The sequence below is a fragment of the Akebia trifoliata genome, chromosome 7, assembly GCF_017979445.1.
Source record: "Akebia trifoliata isolate Shusen 1 chromosome 7, ASM1797944v1, whole genome shotgun sequence".
In the NCBI taxonomy this organism is placed as follows: Eukaryota; Viridiplantae; Streptophyta; class Magnoliopsida; order Ranunculales; family Lardizabalaceae; genus Akebia; species Akebia trifoliata.
In genome coordinates, this window is record NC_141381.1 from 30738243 (window position 1) to 30758223 (window position 19981).

Genomic DNA, 19981 nt, shown 5'->3' on the forward strand with positions numbered 1-19981 from the left:
TCTTCAACCTCTATAGCATCAATGTTGTCAATAAGACAACAGTTGTAACCCTAGAATTAATGTACATAAGTGTTTATTAATAATACATGATGTTAAACAGCCATGATAAATTTCAGTGCCATTAAAGTCTAAAAATCTGTCCAAGCATCAAATGCAGTGTATTGGAAGGCATTCCATTCCAGATCACCTATCCAAAAGGGGAGCAATTTTGTAAATCAACATTTTAGAGACACACGGAGATCACACAATTCCATTGGTCCAACAGCCTAAGTGTATTGGAAGGCATCCAAAAATTATAAAAATACCAACATTATTCACAATGGGATGCCCTTCAATACACGTGGACTAATGGAAATGTGTGATCTCTAAGATCGCGACAGTTATAAACAAAGATGAATCACCCATTCCTTCTGCAGGTCTCAACAAAGTCAGTACTCAAAATATTCAAAAGTGATTTTTTGTTTTGTTTTATTAAATGTAACACCCTCATTTGCAAGCCAATTGCACCTAAAAGTAGATGAGAAAACTGAAACAAGTCCACTGCAAACATTTGATGTATAGATGGAAACAAAATTTCATTGATGAAATAAATTTACATCAGTAACTAAAACTAAACCACCTCAAGTACAACTATAGTGTCATTTCCCGCCAAATTAATCTAGAAAAATTCAAAATCTAAGTATGGACTTGATGAATTGTCTGAATCAGTAGCTCCCTTGTCAATTGGACACGATGATGAGCTATTTGTGCGATTAACAAAAGTTAGATCAACTGGTTTAGGAATATCTGGAGGGTGTGTACTACGTATAAGAGCCCAATTCACATTTTCAAAGAAAGGGTGTTGTTTGATTTCAGGGGCACCCCTTTTGTATCCTAATCTCTTTTGTGGGTCCTTTACAAGCAAACCCCTAATCAAGTCTTTGGCCGCAAAACTGACTGTCGATCCATCTGGGAATTTTAATGGCCGTCCAACTACATTGAACAATGTCTCACGGTTGCCACTACCCCTGAATGGTGTCTTCCCATGAAGCAATTCATACAAGAAAATACCAAATGTCCACCAATCCACAGCACTTCCATGACCTTCCCCTTTGATTATCTCCGGAGCTAAGTATTCATGAGTCCCTACGAATGACATTGAGCGGGCACTTGTTGGTTCCGCGAGAAGAACAGGAAGAGAATCCATATGGGTCATACTTGTACCTTCATTCTTCCCCTTGTTTGTCTTTGATTGGAAAAGACGGGGAATAAAACACGTGGGTTGCAAACACATCGGCTCCACACAAACTGGTAATTGGCATGCCGGATCAATACAAGCAGGCTGAACACAGTAGGTAGAGGTCCTTCGAGATGGTTCGGCATTGGATTTTATGAGTGTGGGACTCACATAGCACCTCAATGATAAATCAAAATCAGACAGCATGATATGGCCATCTTCCCTCACCAAAACATTTTCAGGTTTCAAGTCCCTATACACAACACCCATCATATGTAGATACTCAAGTGCAAGGAGCACTTCAGAAGCATAGAACCTACAAAAACATGGAAATTGATTAGCAACTAATGGCTGGTTTGATGATTTGTGATCATTTCTCTCTCAATGTTTTAATAACCAGAATCACATTGATCAAATTATGTAGCCAAAGCTCCACATTGGGTTTGAGCTGTCGGACTAAACTCTTATGTCGTTTTAATCATATTCACCAAATTTGTTAAGTACCCAAAATTCCTCTCTTCATTCTACCAAAAAACTTGGTGAATTATGAACCAGGGCAATCAAACTGACTTCAAGCCTGATAGTTATAGTTGTAGTATAGAATCTTGCAATGTTGGCATGGGCATTTATCCTTGTTTTGTAATTTTAATGATCATAGATAAATAAAATGAGGTGCAAAAGAAATGAGGGCCTAAAAAATAATATAAGAGAAGTTCATGAGCTATGTGGGACTAACCGTGCCGCTTGCTCCGTAAAATGCTTGCCCGGCTGCCTTTGTCGTAGTGTATGGAGATCTCCACCACTGCAAAACTCCATAAGTAAGCAAGAAAACTTCTCTGTCTCAAAATGCGAATAAAGAGTTGGAAGAAAAGGATGATCCAATAACCCCAAAATCTCCCTCTCTGTTTGTGCTCTGGACAACTTTCTCCTTCCCTCCAACAACCCTTTATCCATCACTTTCATGGCAAACAAACAACCAACCCCTCTTAACTCAGCCAAGTACACGCTCCCAATATCTCCACACCCAAGCTTCTTCAAAAGTCTAAAATGGCTCAAACCCAAAACCCCATCTTTCAACTTCACACACTGTATCGCGTCCCATCGGATATCATTACCCTTATGAGGCTTGTTAGGGTAAAAACTTCTACAACTAGTCTCATTTCCATCAACAATGCTACTACTAATGCTAGGAGATCTCAAGCTGTTCTTCTCACTCACTGGGTATTCTAAAAATTCCCCATTTTTAATACCCTCTTCAGGATTTAAGTCAATTTGCTTTCCATTACAACACCCATCACTGGTTTTACTACTTACACTGTTTGTAGAACCAGTAATGGTAAAACTACTGAGACTGTTCTTGAAGCTAAGATCCTCTAAACTGGAACTAAGAGTTGAAAATCGTAAAGGACCACTTTTTCCAACTGAAATAGAGTCAGCATCACCACTACAACTACCACCATTATCGACCATCTCGAAAGAAAGTTTAACCTACCAAGTGTTTGATAAAATGCGTGAAAGAGAAAAGTTGTTTAAAAAGGATGAAGAAGTTGGAGGGAAAGGGGGGAGCGGTCGCCGAGGCGGTCAAAGAGAGAGAGAGAGAGAGATGCGGGCGCGAAATGGACTGATCATGCGGGTTAGGGTTTTTCAAAATTCAAAAGAGGGGGGCAAGTGTTTACAGACCCAATGCCCAATGAACGAGAAGAGTTGTGGTAGTCTCTGCGGTATCCAAGAAACAGAGCAGCTTAGAGACAAAACACAGAGGACAGAGAGAGAGAGAGAGAGTCTTGGGAGTTTCGAGCCAGACAGAGAGAGGACACAGTTCTTCAGAGTTTCCATCACATTTTTAAATTGTGTTTGAATGGACGTCTTAGATCAATGCATTGGTTGGCCCATGAGCAGTAAGAATTTTGGATGCAATATATCTAGTTGTCACCAAGATTATGACATCAGTTTAATCTGATTCTTATTATACTGTCTCTTAACGGAAGTAGGTACAGAATCTATAAGATTCTCTCACATATTCTACTGTCCTTGAAGAGAGTGAGAGAGAGAGTGGAATCTATGGTGTTCCTCATGAGCGTTGACGAACATGCTCCTCAGATCAATATATGGTGGATAATCTCTAACCGTGAGAACTTTCAAATTGATTGTATGATCCTAGAGATTTTAGGGGATCACATTTTGCTTGCACTATCAATGGATCACTTCTACCCATCGGGGTTAGCTGAGGTGGTAAGGGGCGACTGGGTTTGCTTGTGTTTTGAGTCTCTACACGCCCCCTATGTAGAAATGTAACTACTTAAATGCCATAACATGTGATAGGGTGTTGGATGGTGCATGTGGCCCCAAGTAGATAGTCTCACGAAAGGTGGGGATACTCCCTTGATTACCAAAAAAAAATAATAATAATAACAAGGGCCCACCTCCATCGGTATCATTAGCATACATGTCATTTGATCAAGTGATGATTTTAACCATTGATCAAAGACTATGCTTTGACCATTATTTCACTTTTACATTTTAATTTTGCTACCAAATCAAACACTCTGAGAATTTTTTGCTCACGAAAAAGTTAATTTGGGGTCTTACAAAATCTTGGATGATCAATTGCACAAAGCCTAATGGGGGTAATTTTGTAATTTGAGGACAACCTCAATATGGTTCTTGTGATTGGTCAATTTGAGAATTCGAGATTGACTTTTCTAAACAATTTTTTTTTCACCAAATACTCAAGAATATGTTTACCCATTTTATCTTCCAAGTTGTTGCTTGTGGGGATTCATTAGTTCCTTGATGATCTCTTGCAATTTTATTTATTTTTTGATTATGGGGGTTTCGAACCTATAGGTCCGACTAGGAGGGGCGAGGCAATTGGCCTTCGGCATGACTTTTATTATTGGAAAATGTCTCATCGTTGTAATGATGTATCATCAATCAAACAAAGATAACTAGTATGAGAAGATTTGCACTAACTTTTTCATTAGAAGAACTTTTTATATTAATCCCCAACAATAGGTCATAAGATCAAGATCACGCCTTAGGAAGCAAAGATTTTGAGTTTGGATCCCTTCCCTTAGGGGTTAACCTCAGGAATTTATCTCAGAAATTATATGGTGTGTGTCAGGTCAGGTTAGGGGGGATTGCATTTGTCTTGAAGATTAGTCGGGTGCTCTAAGAGGTTTGGATAGATCAGTTGAAAAAAGAAGTGGTACTTTGTATATTGTCACATATGAGATTGATATAAGTCTTATAAAATATGTTATCATGCGTATTATATCGTCCACAAATCTTCGTAAGGTGTCCTCTGTTTCATGTACAACGAACATATGTGTCGTAAGGGGGTTTAACCAAGACTCAGATTTAGGGGGCCCGAGGAGAGCATCTACCAGGTGGTCCAAAGCTTAGAACACATTTCAATTGGCACTGATGGATAGCTGAAGGCAGCAGTATCCATCCTCTCAAAACTGGCACGCTAGCATGGGCTAGGAAGGGACCATTCTTTTCTCCTCAAGCATAAAGTGCATTTTCCAGAGCTTTAATAAAGTGCAAAAAAGGGGCCATTCTTTCATGTAGTATGACCATTGACTAAGGTTTAACATTCCTTGTACGATACATTGATACGTTGCTTTACAACTTTTATCATTAAAATCATTTTTTTTTTGGCAGTTTTCCATAAATTTAAGTAAATTTTGTGGAATCAGTTGGAACTGGTTTGAGAGAGACCAACTTGGCCCATTCACAGTTGAAATGGGCCAGTCCGTATAGTGAACCAAAACCAACCCAATTGATCCCAAAAACCGGTTCTTGAAACCATGATGTTGAGTCCAACCCAAAACCCGGTTCTTAAAACCATTATGTTGGGTAGAGGTTTTTTTTTTTTTTTTAATTTTTTTTTTATAAGTATAGTATATTGAAAAGAGCAAAAACCAAATACAAGGAGGCCGACGAGGCCTCACAAAGAACTATAAAGAAAATGAATAAACAACATGAGTTTTAGTGTGTTTCGGCGACACTTCTGAAGTCGGAGGTGGTTCACTTTTAAAATTCAGACTTCAAAAGTTTTATTTCTATTTATTTTGTTTTAGATTTCAAATTTCAGAATTGAAATTTAAAAGTTTTGAACTCGTGATTTTTAGACTGTTTCTAGACTTTCGACTTTAGATGTTTCTAAACTTCTGAAATTTGATTGTTATGTTTGATAACACTTCTAAAGTCTAGAAACATCTTAAAAATTAGAAATCAGATTTCAAAAGTTTCATCCAACTTCACCCCATCTCTACTTCAAAACTTGAAAGGAAACAGTCGAATTAAAAATTCTTGAAGTCTAAATTTTAAACGAGGACTACCAAGCGCACACTTTTTTTTTTTGAAAAGTACTACCAAACACACACTTACCAAACATAGCCTAACACTTTTGTCTGTATTTCCCGCGCGAGGAAGACGAACTCAAAGTCTCAACTTCTTTTGCTTCTCTGGCTCTGTTTCACAGTGAGGCCTAACGAACTCTGTGGCAAACAGCCATGGCGATGGCCTCTTCATTTCTTAAAAAATCGAGAACTATACACAATCTCTTACTCTTACATAGACACCCATTTTCATCCTCCACGAAAAATACATCCTTTCTAGTTAACCAAGTAATGTCCGCTATACTACAGAATCGATCCTTCGACTCTCAAATCACCGCTACAACCACTACTTCAGGTCCAATATGGACTGTTGATGCTGTCTGTGAGGTCTTAAGATCTGTACCCAGATTTTTCTTCCAGAGCACTCGATCCATTGGCAGACAAAAGGGTTTCCGTCATCGTTCACCTCTTAAACAGAGAGACCTTGGACTAGAATCTAGTAATTCTCGTAAAGGTATCCGTGTTCTTGGTCCTGCTGTTTACAGAGACCCCATGAAAGTAAAGTTAGGGTTAGATAAAGCATTAGAGTTTTACTATTGGGTTGAAACCCAATTCGGGTTTACCCACAATGAGATAACTTGTAGAGAGATGAGTTTGGTGTTGGCTAAGGGAAATAGATTGAGATCTCTTTGGAAATTTCTCAATGAAATTGCTCGGAGGGATGACGCTCGGCTTGTTTCAACCACGACTATCACCTGTTTGATAAAAGTTCTAGGAGAGGAGGGTTTGGTTAATGAGGCATTGGCTGCGTTTTATAGGATGAAGCAATTGCATTGTAAGCCTGATGTTTATGCTTATAATACAATAATTTGTGCTCTTTGTCGAGTAGGGAAGTTTAAAAAAGCGAGGTTCTTGTTGGAGCAGATGGAATTGCCGGGATTTCGGTGCCCGCCCGATACCTATACGTACACGATTTTTATTAGTTTTTATTGTAAGTATAGCTTGCAGACAGGATGCCGTAAGGCCATTAGAAGGAGAATGTGGGAAGCGAACCACTTGTTTCGGGTTATGCTCTTTAAGGGTTTTGTTCCGGATGTTGTGACTTATAACTGTTTGATTGATGGTTGTTGCAAGACGTATCGAATAGGTAGAGCTTTAGAGCTTTTTGACGATATGATACAAAAGGGTTGTGTTCCTAATCGGATTACTTACAATTCTTTTATCAGATATTACAGTGCTGTTAATGAGATTGACAAGGCTGTTGAGATGATGCATCGGATGAAGACAGAGAAGCATGGGATACCCACTTCAAGTTCTTACACACCGGTCATTCACGCTCTTTGTGAATCGGGAAGGGTGGTGGAGGCTCGGGACTGTCTTGTTGAATTGGTCAATGGAGGGTCAATTCCGAGAGAATATACGTATAAATTAGTTTGTGATGCATTGAATTCAACACGTGAGGCTGGTTTTCCAGATGAACTAAGACGAAGGATCGAGGATGGGATCAATAGTAGATATAATCAAGTGATGCTTGTGAAACCGATGATGACCCAAAAGGCTTTACCATAGAGGAAATTTGATGCTTGGATGTGTTAAGAAGGCTGATCCATATCAAGAGCTTAAGGTGACAAGAAGCTTTTGCTTAGATAGGTTTGAATCAGGTGAGAATCTTGATCATAAGTTCGAATCACTGTTAGACTTCTTGTTTGTGGAGAGTTGGCCACTTCATGACCCAAGTGGCAGCCCAACAAAGAGGGATGGCCAAAAATTTGCTTCACTACATGCGAGGGCCATGACTTCAAGGGAGAATTTGTGTGTATTGGGAGCATAGGTCTCACCCCGGCTATACTTGTCTAGGTATTGTTGCAACCGGATAAGAGTGAACCAAGTTTATTTGATACAACCAGTCACACTTTCTATGAAACCCTTGGAACCCAACTCTTCCATTGGAGGGTGCTCAAAGAACTATGCTCACAGGAGCTTCAGCCTTTGAATGATAATGGGAAGGTGGTGGCGTGCAAAGTGCAGGTTTGGTGTTTGATCTTGGCATGTTCTGTTGCAGAAATGAATATAGAAGTGCAGACAAGTGCAAAAGGATGAGGTACTCCTAGATGTTCAAGGAGGTTTGTCCCTCTTATTTCAGTTACACTTCCCCTCCATTAATGGATGGGACGAGTTTAAGCTTTTTCTCCTCACTTTATTGAGTTGGGCCGATCTCTCGTGTTTTACAAATTTTGATATATGTGCGGTGACATCTTTTCCTAACTTCTTAAATGAGGTCTAAGTCAGGAAGAATGATTAGGATAAAAGGGAGTGGGTCAAGGCAAAAGATAAGAGATTCATTGTTCGATCTTTTTACAAAACCCTTCTTTCAAGGTTGGTTAATTTTTATCTAGGTTTTACAATTTGGTTGTCATTTGTTCCTTCTAAAATATCCTTCTTTATTTGGCTTGCCTCCTTAGAGAGGATTCTCACTTTGAACAATTTATTTCCTCATGGGTGGATTACTCCCATTGTTGCCCCTTTGTATGAGAGATGGGGAATCCGTGGATCATACGCTATTCATTACTTCTTCTCTCGAGGTAGTTGGTCTTCATTTCTTTCCTCGTTTCAAATGTGTTGGGTTCTCCCTAAAAACTTCATTTTTTTGTTAGAAGGGTGGGTTTATAATATCTTCTCTCACAAAAAGAGGCACTCATGGGGTTTCTTCTTTTGACCATAGCTTGGGTCTTTGGAAGAAGAGAAACAACAGGATGTTCCAAGGCAAAGAGAACAATGTGCACACGGTGTATATGGAGATATTAGGGTTGATGTTCTTTTGGGCTAAGTTGAACAAGGAGTTTTCGAGGTTTCTTTTTTGAAGATTTTGTATTTAGATGGGATAGCTTGGGTAACTCTTAGTTTTGCTTCTGATTGTTCTTTTGTATTGTTTTTTTCCTTCTTTTTTGCTTTCTTGCTTCGGGGCTTTCTCGACCTCCTTTGTACTCTTCCTCTCTTTTGATATTTATAAAATCTTTATACTTATCAAAAAATATGTGTCTAGGTGGATTACTCCCAACTTTTGCCCTCTTTGTATGAGAGACGGGGAGTTTGTGGATCATATTTTACTTAATTGTTCATTCTCTCATGGTATTTGGGCTTCTTTCCTTCTTCGGTTATAAATGCATTGAGTTCTTCCTCATACCGTCTTGATGATGCTTGAGGGGTGGTCTTATAATATCTTCTCCTATATAAGAAGACTTTTGTGGGCTATTCTTGATTCGGCCATTGCTTGGGGGCTTTGGAGAGAGAGGAATAACTTGATGTTCCATGGAAAGGAGGGTAATGAGCATACCATGTTTATGGAAGTTCCAGGGTTATTGTTTATTTGGGCGAAGCTTCATAAGGAGTTCTTCAGTGTTTCCTTTGATGACTTTGTGTTTAGATGGGACCGCCTTTGTAATTGTAACTGTTAGTTTCTTGCGGTTTTCTTACTTTTCTGTTGGCTTTTTTGTTTGGGGGCCTCCTCACCCTCTTCCTTTGTATTTTCTTTTGATATTTATAAAATCTTATATTTATAAAAGAAAAACTTAAATGAAGTGCATGGAAAGGTGATCTTGTTTTTCCTAGCAGCTTTTGTGTTTCAAGTTATTAAATTTAGATGTCAAGAAAACTTTGACATTGGAAATAATTACAATTTTAGATAAATGATAGGAATATAGTGGAAATGTTGAAAGTATTAGCAAATATTATAACTTTAAAAAATGATGAAACAATCACTTTTAGAAATGATAGAATAAGGTATGAAATTGATCAAGATAGTTTATTGAACATAGTCACCTACATAAAGTATGATTTTGCCAATCTGGCTTTGGAGAGTGGTGCAAGTAGAGGACCAAATCGTATAATTGTAATGTTTGGAAAGGTATGCTTAAGGCACTTTCTAAGTTTCACATAACTTGCAGAGGAAATATAATACAATTTTAGGAGGATCGTTAGTGTGATAATTCCCTTGTTGAACTGCACTTTTCAAATTTCTTTTCTACTTCATCAAAGAAAATATACTGATTTGAAGATTTCATGGTTCAATTTGGGAGAAGTTTCTCTTTGGATTTCAATTTTAGGAAGACTTTTAATAATTGCAGGTTGAGTCACTTGTCAACCTTTTTAATCAGATATATACCTTTCCCCATCCCTTTTAAAGGCAAGATAATTGGGTTTGGTAGCGAATTTGTGATGTTTCCTTCTTGGTGAAATTATTTTATTAGTCCTAAGTTCATAACATCCCATCATATACTTTTCATTGATATTTATGGTACTAGGACCTCATTTAAGGTGACCTTTTCCTATTCGGTCGATTGTCCTAGATAAGATCTTGACCGCAACAATCTTACGTCTCGTACTATGACTTTTGTGATCATTTGTTTATTATTTTATAAGGTGGGATATCCTACATCTTTTGGGATGTGGACTAATTTATACGGTTTCATTCCCTGACCCCATGAATGTTTTCTAACTTGCACAAAGTATATCAAAAGGCCACCTAATTTTGAAAACACGACCATATGGAACAAACCCCTATCACTAGTTTTACTACTGAGCCAACTGCTCGGAGGTAATTAATCATCTTCTTGATTATTTTATTTTTGCAATTTATATTTCTTTGCTACTTTTTTGTATCTTAGGGGATTGAGCAAACAATAAGAACTAGCAGAGCCTTATGTAGGGACATAAGAACACCCATGCCACTTTCCAAGAACATTCAAAGGTGCAAACTTTGAAAATTACTTCCATGTCCTTTTAAACATCTTTTTGTGCCCAAAAACTCTCCAAAAGCCTCTTGGTCTATGTGAAGGTGCCTAACAACAGTTGGCTCTCAAATACCCATATAGCTAATAAGATTCTTATCTCAAGTTTTGTGCTAGCAAAACAAATCTTATTTCTACATTTCTCTTAGTCCAAAGCCAAGTCTTTTGTTATTGAGAGTCTGCTTTCACTATTTTTGGGGTAATCCTTTCGCTCTTTCACGACCTTCAATTGGAATATTTCTTCAGAAAAAGTACTCCACCTTCCTTGTAGATGCCCAAATCATCTCAAATGTCTTTATCTTAGTTTAAGATTTTATTGAAACTAATTTTATATTTTATTTAGAATAATGATTTTATGACATCTCGATCATAGAACCGAAGATCATTTCCTCGGGATACGCATAATCATAAATCTTTTTCTTGTGTATCCTGAGGCAAATGATCTCTGGTTCTGTGATAGGGGCATAAAATTATCACGACTCTTTTGTTTGAGGTGTTTGTTTCTAATTTTATCTTTCATAATCTTTTTATTCATCTATCTCAACTTGCAACTAAATCAAGATAAGGAAACATCGTCCATTATAAAGAATTCAATGACCTAACTACTCTAATTTTTTGTCTGAAAATTCATCATCATCATCATCAAAAACTTATATTAAAGTTTGTGTCGACCGAACAAATCCTTGTCCTCCTACTAGACTATTAGTGATAAGATCATTTTATTAAGACTCTGTATCATATTTTCAAGAAGATTATTTTAGAATACTTTCCAGATTAGGAATTATTTAACTATATTTTTATAGGTTACCTTATCTTCCATACCTTTCCTTTATTTATACCTATCTTGTGGTGATGGTAATGGATCCAAAATTTTAACAAATTTCATTACTTCGCATTAAGTAAGAACCTGAAGTATTTAGTGCACTTAAAGCAAAAGATTCTCAACTAAAAGAAAAAGAGGGTCACAAACTCACAATAGATAGACACATTCAATCTCCAAAGACAAGTCTCTTTCACTGGGCTGTCTACATTGGTACCACCATATATATGTGTAAAGTTCACTCATGAGCTTAAAAGGATTCATAGAAACTGAAATGGAGAGAATTACTTTTAAAAGGGAGAATCCCTTTAAAGAGAAAGAGAAATTCATGAAAAATTCTCTCAAGGATTGTCAATTAATTATCTATTATTATTTAGTTATGGGTAATTTAGACATACCCTGCTATGTTTTGGTGAATATTAGAGATACCCCTATGTTTTCAATAAGTTTGCATACATACACCTTTTGACTTCCTTACATGTATAATGATAAATGGTGGAGTTAATGAGAGATTTAGCTTATTTTTGAAATGATAAAAATACCCTTTAATCTTCTTTGCAATTAACGTGAACTGTGGTCGAATATCTCTCTAAGATATCAACCTTAAGAAAGCGAAACTACCCTTTCTCATTTCAGAAGTTACTAAAGTGGTTATTTATACAAGAAAGCTGCTATTGACAATCAACTTCTAATTATTACATACCAATTTCTTAAATTAGTTATTCACCCAATGAAAGATTAAAACACTCTTCAAACATTACAAAGGTTTGAAGAGTGTTTATATAATTTCAATATTACAAAAATTTATAACACTCAATTCAAAGAGTTTCAGTTGTTGTCTACAATTATTGATTAGGTTCATATAAAAATCCTAGACACAAAAAATTAAAATCTAGGAAAAAACAAATCTGAGAGCTCCTAGTGGCACCCCCCCCCCCCCCAACTTTTACTTATTCTCAATCATATACTCATATTCTTTGTTTTTAATTGTGGTGTAGTAAGTAAATGTTGGGGTGCCAATGTTGTACCATGATCACCTAGGGGTGCAATTTGGTTCAGTTTGGTTCGGTTTGAGGTCAAATTGAAATCGAACCGACATAAGTCGGTTTCACTAAATAAGAATCAGAACCAAACCAAATTCCATTGGAACCAAACCAACCCAAACCAAATTAAAGTGGGTTTGATTCTATGCTGGGTCATTTGGCCTAAATGGCCTTCTAGACTATGTTCCACCCACAAGCTTTAACCTGAGTGGGGAATACCTCGGGATTCACATTACTCAAAACCCAAAGACCATCGAAAAGTCTGAACCTAAGGCAGACATCTAGGGGTGTTGAATATAGTTTTAGATTGACGTTAAAGCCTTCTTCTCTGGAAAGATGTGGAGATAGCCAGAAAAGTGAAGGGTATATAACCTTTTCTAGTGGATGAAGGAACCTCATTCCTTTAAGCTTATACAAAAAGCCTACTTTGCAAGCTGGATTGTAAATTTCCCCTAGTAGTGGTTTGAAATTGGGGCCCATAACTATCTGATGGCCCACCAAATAATCTATCAAATTGGACGGTCATGATGGGCAGACCTACTGCACAATCTGGATCAATGTGCACATGCACCCAATCGATGCATAATAAATGTGACATTGGATATCGGCCACACGATACAATGAATTTCAATATTATAAGTCCAATTTAGTAAATCTCCATATAGAATAAGATCCATTCCATCATATTCTAGTAGAAAAATATCATTTGTCCAAATTTATATTAATCAATCTACATATTTTATAAGGATGCATTTAGGGTAGATTTTAGCTTTCTATCCATCAAAAGCACTTCTCAAAATTAAAAACATATGTTTGGTGGGCATTTGACTTTATTCCCATAAAAGCTAGAATTCGAAGCTTACCAAACTTGCTTTGAGGGAAAATCAGACTCAAAATTTATGGTTTTGTGGGTGAAAGTATATCCAATTATTATTGATTTATTTAATGAAGAAAATGCCCGAGATTAAGGTTCTCTATCGTGTCGTCTTTACTTTTCATTCTCCAAAAGCTACTATTTAGTTGATTTCACCAAATAGTACCCCACAAATTCTAGAACCATTTCTAGACCCAAACATGACTTTCTAAACACCATCACCAAATAATAGATTTCGATTATGTTAATTTTTATAAAAAGTGATTCTTGATTGAAAGTAGAACTGCACCAAATAGGGCCCAAAGAAATTAATTTTGATAAAGCCGTAAATTACATCAAATAAAAGGTTAATGAAAGCTACACCTTGGCATTGTAATTCACATTGTACTGAAAATTGCACCCATTGATCTACACGATCTACAACAAGACCCAAATAAGAAACCAAGCCAAAGAAGAGATCAAACAAGTTCCTGCACAAACACCAAGTAAATCCATTACTATAAAATCTTCACAACCATCTAAACATTAAGATATTATACTATAGATCCACACTTACCGATCTTCGATGGAAGAAGTCTCACATCATCGTTCCAAGACGCTGCAAAGTTGCAATCTGATGTAGTATTAAATCCACCAACACAGCTACAAACGAAAGAATTATAGGTCCCAGTGTACCCACACACACCGTTGCTTCTCTCACAAATTCTACAAGCACTTGGAAAATTGTCCTTGACGTTAAATTTGTACTTAAGACTTATACCATATTTCCAACTCTCTGGATTAGAATCCTGGCCGTTGAAACTGTAGATCGCCACATACGATGAACATTGTAGCTTTTGTAGGTCTATGTCAAATGCGGGCCCAAGATCAATCGGTGTGTAGATACAACACGTCGAGATCGGAACATTAAGTGTACTAATGGCGGGGCAAGAGTATAGAAAACTACATATGGGTGCACCCTCATTATCACATAGAGGGACTATAGTACTGTTTACACCGTCTCTCGAATTATAGAGAGGTGATGAATTGGTAGAACAATCAAGTAGAGCGAATATATTGTCATCGAGGAAGGCAAATGGAGCATCCCAATCTAGGCCAAAGCCTTTACTAGGTTGCGTCGAAGAACAAGTGGACATGGATGGGTCTTGGATGTATAAGATCTGATTGGTGTAATCAATGGAGTTGATGGTGTAACAACCAGTGTGGGTGGTGAAGATGAGCTTTTGCTGATCACATGTTACATACTTTTGGAATCGTGGATCGCCGCATCCAGGCCCACTGCCGAATGGGTATCTGATTGGTTGACCTCCACATGATTTAATGCAAGATTGAGATGAAACTAATGAGGGTAGAAAGATGAGGGAGAAGAAGGAGAGAAGAGAAATGGAACAAGATATGAAGTTCATGTTTATGGTGGTGTAGTTAAGGCAAAGGAGAGCTAACTTATAAGTGTTCCCTTTAGGGGTGGGAAAGAGAAAGCATGTGCTTTTGTTTCTATGGACTTTCGGTGTTGGCCAACTTTTAATTTCCATGCTTTTACTTAGATGCTTTGGTTCCTTAAAAATAAGGTTTTCTCTCTGAATGATTTTCTTCTCAATCTCAATGAGATACATAGTGAGATTTACTGAATACTGAAAAGTGATTCTTTTGGACATTAATGGGAATTAGGAACAAATGCGAATGTAATTTGTTCGACCCATAGAGACATTTAGGAATAATTTTTTATTAGGTCTGGACTCCCTTTATTCTATTTCAAAATTCTTTTTAGATCTAAAGACTTAAATAAGAAGAAGAGTGGGTGCTCTTATTTGGATCTCCTAGTAAACTTCCATGCAGATCAGGTTTTGTGATTCTGTTTTCATGAGACATTAAATGTGTTTTAAAATATGGTTTAAAATATTTGGCATATAGTAGATGCCCTTTGTTTGTTTGTTTGTATTTTTTTGTTTTTCTAAACAAAAAGGGACTTGTTGGCAAGAGTGCGAATGGGTACCCATTTACCCGGAACCGTAGTCGAAAATCTCGGATCCGATTCCCTTTTTATTGGAATCGATTAGAGTCTGATTTAATATGGATCCGAACCGATAGGAATCAGAACCATTAGGTTCTATCTGATAGGCAACCATGGGTATCCGGAATCGATTTATTTTGTCATTTATTTTTACATTATACATGATTCAAGGTAATCTTATATTTTAAAATTAACATATATGATATAAAGTTCTTCAAATTTCATATTAACTAAATATTTGAGTTTGAATCATGCAAAGAAAATAAATTTTAGTATTTGAAATTAAATCATCATTTTAGTGGAATAAATTATTATTAAGTTGATATTTTACAAATAATATGTTATTTTTTAGAAGGAATTTCTTTTATATATAATGATTTTGAAATAATTTTTCTCATTTAATTGTTGAGAACTGGAATCAACGGGTACCTGTGATTTTTTATGGTTCCGATTCCAACTCCACTTATTTTAAAATCAGAACCGACAAGAATCGAAATCGATAAAATATAAAGGTTATGGTTCCAATATTCATAGGAACCGACCCCTTGACACCCCTACTTGTTAGTAGTTATATTTGTATTTGCTATATTTACTTTTATAAATGCCTATGAAAAGGATATACAAATAAATTTATACAAATGAAACCATATACCATAAGGGGGTGTCTCCTCTCTTCTAAATACTTAAAAACAAGTATTGGACAATGCTTTTTTATTTCAAGCTTTACCCCTTCAAATAATTAGTCGAGAGACCATATGCCATATGGTGTCGTGGAATGGTGTCCACATGGCACAAATTGATTGGGAAATAAACACATTGGGCTGAGTGAACGGCTGAATTAGGAACCCGAGGTGTTTTAAATACCAACTAAAGTGTGCCATGTAGACACCTATCTTATTTTATAGGAACCAGACACCATATTGGATCTTGAGTCTAAAATAATAAGCTACGGTTACATGGGTCATAATTTAGATCGTTTTAAACCTTACAATTATTAATGGCCTAAGAGAATGCACCCAAAGCCATATTTGTGTTCAGGTGCGTGGGTTAGTGAGTACCCATGAAGACCTTCTCCTACTCCCCAGTTACTTGATCGAGGGCTTCTATTATTATTATTGAAACAACTCCGGCCAATCAATCGCTAGAACCAACTTGGATCTGAACTACGATTCAGATCAGTTCTTACCGGAATCGGATTTCCTTTTCGTGCCATATGTTCTTAGACTTGAATTTTTCCCCTCTTGAAGGTCTTCGTTTCCATGTAGAAGCAAACTCTCCAAATTGTATACCAACATTTCCTTCAGTGATCTTTTTTTTTTTTTTTTTGCTAACCGAGTGTCCGGGCCAGCTTGCGTGCACCACAACTAATCTCGGGGAGGACTACCACAGCAACCCACCGTCATGATCCCCCAGTTAAATCATGAGAAAAACCCAAGGGGTGAATCGAACCCATGACGTGGGCCTAACCCACACTTCATGTGCTCGCCCTTACCACTTAGGCAACCCATGGGTGGGTTCACTTACCTTCAGTGCTCTTATTACGAATATGAGTTTTTCCATTGTAAATTCTTAGAGAAAAATCAATGAATTATGACGAAATAGAAGATCTATGTGACCAAATTTTCCTGTTATTATTCAAATCTCTTGCAAAGCAAGTGCACCAATGCACTTGTTATATTAGTTCACATTGGTCTCCATAAATAATTCCTCTTAACAGGGAAAAACCTAAGATCTAATATCGTCACATAGAACTCCCTTTGGGCCCATTTAGATTCCCAGCTGTTGGATTTTAGTACTTTTTTGGCAACAAGGCCCGCGTGAAACATTGGATCCAAGCCCGTAACAGAAAAATGCTAAAAAACAATGGCTAGGAGTGAGTTATCAAGCTCATATTTGGTGCATGGGTTCACCAAGAGAAGGACCAAAGATTCATGGGTTTGTGGGCCCAAAAATATTTTGGGCTATACTGCAACATTTGCCGTTACCAACACAGAAGACAGGCATTAAGTTTGCCATAACACAGGCTTTTCCTTAATCTAATATAATATCATGACTTCATGAGCATATGATGCCATCTTTGATTCACATTGAAGCTTCTTTCATTATTGTTGTTTCTGTAACTTCTCTTCTTCTTTTACTTTTTTATTTTATTTATTTTAAGATGTTGAGTCTTAGATAATGTGGAAGTTTTTTAAGGTAAAAGGAGGGTCTCTAGTAACTGATTAAGCAATTTTATAAGGATTTATTTTATATTTGATTATGTGGATATGGATCATGGGTGGCTGTGATTAGTCCACATTTTTCGAGGCCTCAATGAACGGAGAGCCGTTGATTTAATTTTTCTTCTTGGGCATACTTAGGCTTAATTAATGGGCTTTTATAAAATACATACATTGTCTCCTCACTTTTCCCTTTTTGGCTGTTGGAGCAATATATCTTATAAAAGTTAAAAGAACAAATAATTATCTTATAACACAATATTAAAAAACTAAGTCATAATTGTTGAGAGGAGTGGTGGGGGGGCTTGTTTGTTGGTCAATGTCTTTTGGCAAAAACGTTTTACAATCAATTTTATTCTAAGTAAAGTTATAATTATAGAGATTTTAATAAGGTTCTTAGTGGCTAAAGCTTTGTCCACGGTTAATCAAATTTATTTATCCTGAGCAGATCTAATTTGTCGAGTTTAAATCAATCGCAAGTTGACATATGGTTGCATCTTTTCTACTTTCTGTAGTTTTCAATATTGTGGACTACTTTTGGAACAAATTACACCAAAATCTTCCTTCAAATTACGGATTAAATTTACGATCGTGTTTCTTGATGAATAATTTCGCTAAAGAAACCCCCGAAAGTCCATCAAACTTTACTATCTCTTTGTATGTGTACCACAATCAAGTATCTTGTTTGGGTTACGACTAGCCATCAATTAAGGTTAAATTTGTCATCGAAAGAACCAAAAAACATGATCATGATCATGGATTTGCTTTCTCTAAAACGAAAAAATGTTTAATATTCTCTAACTACATATTCATGTTGCACATTAAGGTTGGGTACACTAATCACATGATCTTCAACCTCTCTCTTTCTTTGTTAGAAATATAAATGAAAATAGAGATCTTTAGAGACATTACATTTGAATAACAAAACAATGATATAATCTTTGGTTAAGAATAGGAGTGGCACTCTTCCCATGACCTGCGAAAACAACATGAAATTAGTGGGTTTATGTCATAATAGTATCAACCCTCTTAATCCATTTTGACACATTTAGTTTTTCTGTCATTAACGTTTTAATTTTAAATATATCAATAATTATTCAAGAAAATTTTAAATCATCTATTTTTAGTGATAAAACTTAGTTTATGTTTGATGATATTCAAATTATGTTGGTAGATATTGGTTTATGGTTGTAGAACTTCATTTTTAATAATGATATTTTATTTTTGATGGTGGAAATGAAACTTATTTTCTAATAAAAATTATAATTTTATTAAACAGGTTACATATTGGTCGGGTTAGGTATTCCTATTTATAAATACATGATTATTAAATGGGTCAAGTTTGAGTTTGGTAAATTTTCATAATACCCTTACCTCTCAACATGACACGAACACGATACGACCCGACCCATTGCCACTCGAAGTTAAGAGTGAATCATATAAATCATCAAATCCAAATTTTCAATTAAGTTGAAGTTTTCTGTATTGTCCACCAAAAGATCTACGAGTATGCCCAAGAAGTGATCCAAAGCAAATTCAAGTATGGTTGTCGATGGGCCGAACTGTAAATGATCTGGTGCCAATCGAGCCACAATCGTAGTCAAAGCCTGACCTGATCCACATGTATTGAGGTATATTTATACTCCTAAAAAATAATTATTTCTATCTTATAGTGTAAAAATTAGGCATTAACATTTGATAATGATATTTACTTACAAATATGTTATTGGATTGGAGGCTACACTATGTGAAAAAAGCCCATATTTGACTGTCTTGGGCCGTCAAATTTCATAAAATTCGACGGACAAAAGAGTCAAATTGGTTTCAAATTTTTCATTGTCAAATTTTTGTCTTCGACGGGTTGAAACTATCAAATTAATGAAGGATGGGAGAAATTTGATAATTCTAAGCCGTCAAATCTGGAAACATCAAGAATTTGACGGTCTTAGACCGTCAATATTCAGTTTCTAAAATCTGTGGGCCTTGGCCCGTCAATTTTTTCTGTGGAATTTTTCAGTTTTCACGTAGTGCTAGTATTTATTTATTTAACGAAATGTCATTATATGTCATTGCTTTTTAATTAAAAGATAAGATTATAAATTTCTTTAAAGATCACTTTTGAAAAATTCAATGTTATGGAGCTTGCGAACATCTTCACGAAGGCTAGGAATATTTTTGAACTCATCACCTTTGATGAGAACCAACGAGCAGGGGGTGAGATATTGCATGTACTCGAGGGATTTGGGTCAGATATGGTGCTCTAAGTGGTTAGTTGCCTCATCCCCTACTAGATAGGCCTCCGGGGTCAAATTTATAAATATTTTAAAAATAATAACTTTTAATTTTTAAAATAAATAAAATTATTTAATTTTTATTCTACACACACATACACACAAAATAAATAAATAAACGAATGAGGATCAAATTTCTTACCTAACTTGAAAATTTTTCTGTCAACATCAACAAAATTGATGGGTTGACTTGATGATTAGTCGAGTTAGCTTGGCAAAGTTGGTTCTATAGAATTACAAGCTAAGTCACCTCAAAATCCAATGGAATCGATTCGATCGACTTTAAAGTCGACTTGATGAGTTCTAAAACTATACAACAAGAAAATTTTTGCCCTTTTGCAAGTGTCAATTAGTTTAGTTGATAAAGTCTTTGG

At 36.2% G+C, this 19981-nt stretch overlaps 3 protein-coding genes across 3 annotated transcripts; 1 reads left to right on the forward strand and 2 right to left on the reverse strand.

Moving 5' to 3' along the window:
* Positions 1 to 564: 564 nt before the first annotated feature.
* On the reverse strand, positions 565 to 3459 carry LOC147398984 (Protein kinase superfamily protein). The gene is made up of 2 exons (XM_086448361.1): positions 1953 to 3459; positions 565 to 1532 (listed from the first exon to the last, which is right to left on the reverse strand). The coding sequence occupies exons 1-2, from the start codon at positions 2684 to 2686 to the stop codon at positions 659 to 661; spliced, it is 1608 nt and encodes a 535-aa protein (XP_086304487.1). The 5' UTR covers positions 2687 to 3459; the 3' UTR covers positions 565 to 658.
* Positions 3460 to 5614: 2155 nt separating this feature from the next.
* On the forward strand, positions 5615 to 9130 carry LOC147398985 (Pentatricopeptide repeat (PPR) superfamily protein). Its single transcript, XM_086448362.1, has one exon. The coding sequence runs from the start codon at positions 5737 to 5739 to the stop codon at positions 7129 to 7131; it is 1395 nt and encodes a 464-aa protein (XP_086304488.1). The 5' UTR covers positions 5615 to 5736; the 3' UTR covers positions 7132 to 9130.
* Positions 9131 to 13381: 4251 nt separating this feature from the next.
* Positions 13382 to 14604, reverse strand: LOC147398986 (Putative membrane lipoprotein). The gene is made up of 2 exons (XM_086449020.1): positions 13643 to 14604; positions 13382 to 13556 (listed from the first exon to the last, which is right to left on the reverse strand). The coding sequence occupies exons 1-2, from the start codon at positions 14490 to 14492 to the stop codon at positions 13504 to 13506; spliced, it is 903 nt and encodes a 300-aa protein (XP_086305146.1). The 5' UTR covers positions 14493 to 14604; the 3' UTR covers positions 13382 to 13503.
* Positions 14605 to 19981: the final 5377 nt, after the last annotated feature.

What these genes read in the sequence shown, in the direction of transcription:
- LOC147398986 (XM_086449020.1), bottom strand. Translation starts at nt 14,492, where the DNA reads ATGAACTTCATATCTTGTTCCATTTCTCTTCTCTCCTTCTTCTCCCTC. An exon ending in ACTTCTTCCATCGAAGATCG is followed by an intron (nt 13,557 to 13,642) that starts GTAAGTGTGGAT and finishes GTGTTTGTGCAG; the next exon opens with GAACTTGTTTGATCTCTTCT.
- LOC147398985 (XM_086448362.1), top strand. Translation starts at nt 5,737, where the DNA reads ATGGCGATGGCCTCTTCATTTCTTAAAAAATCGAGAACTATACACAAT.
- LOC147398984 (XM_086448361.1), bottom strand. Translation starts at nt 2,686, where the DNA reads ATGGTCGATAATGGTGGTAGTTGTAGTGGTGATGCTGACTCTATTTCA. An exon ending in TTTACGGAGCAAGCGGCACG is followed by an intron (nt 1,533 to 1,952) that starts GTTAGTCCCACA and finishes ATGTTTTTGTAG; the next exon opens with GTTCTATGCTTCTGAAGTGC.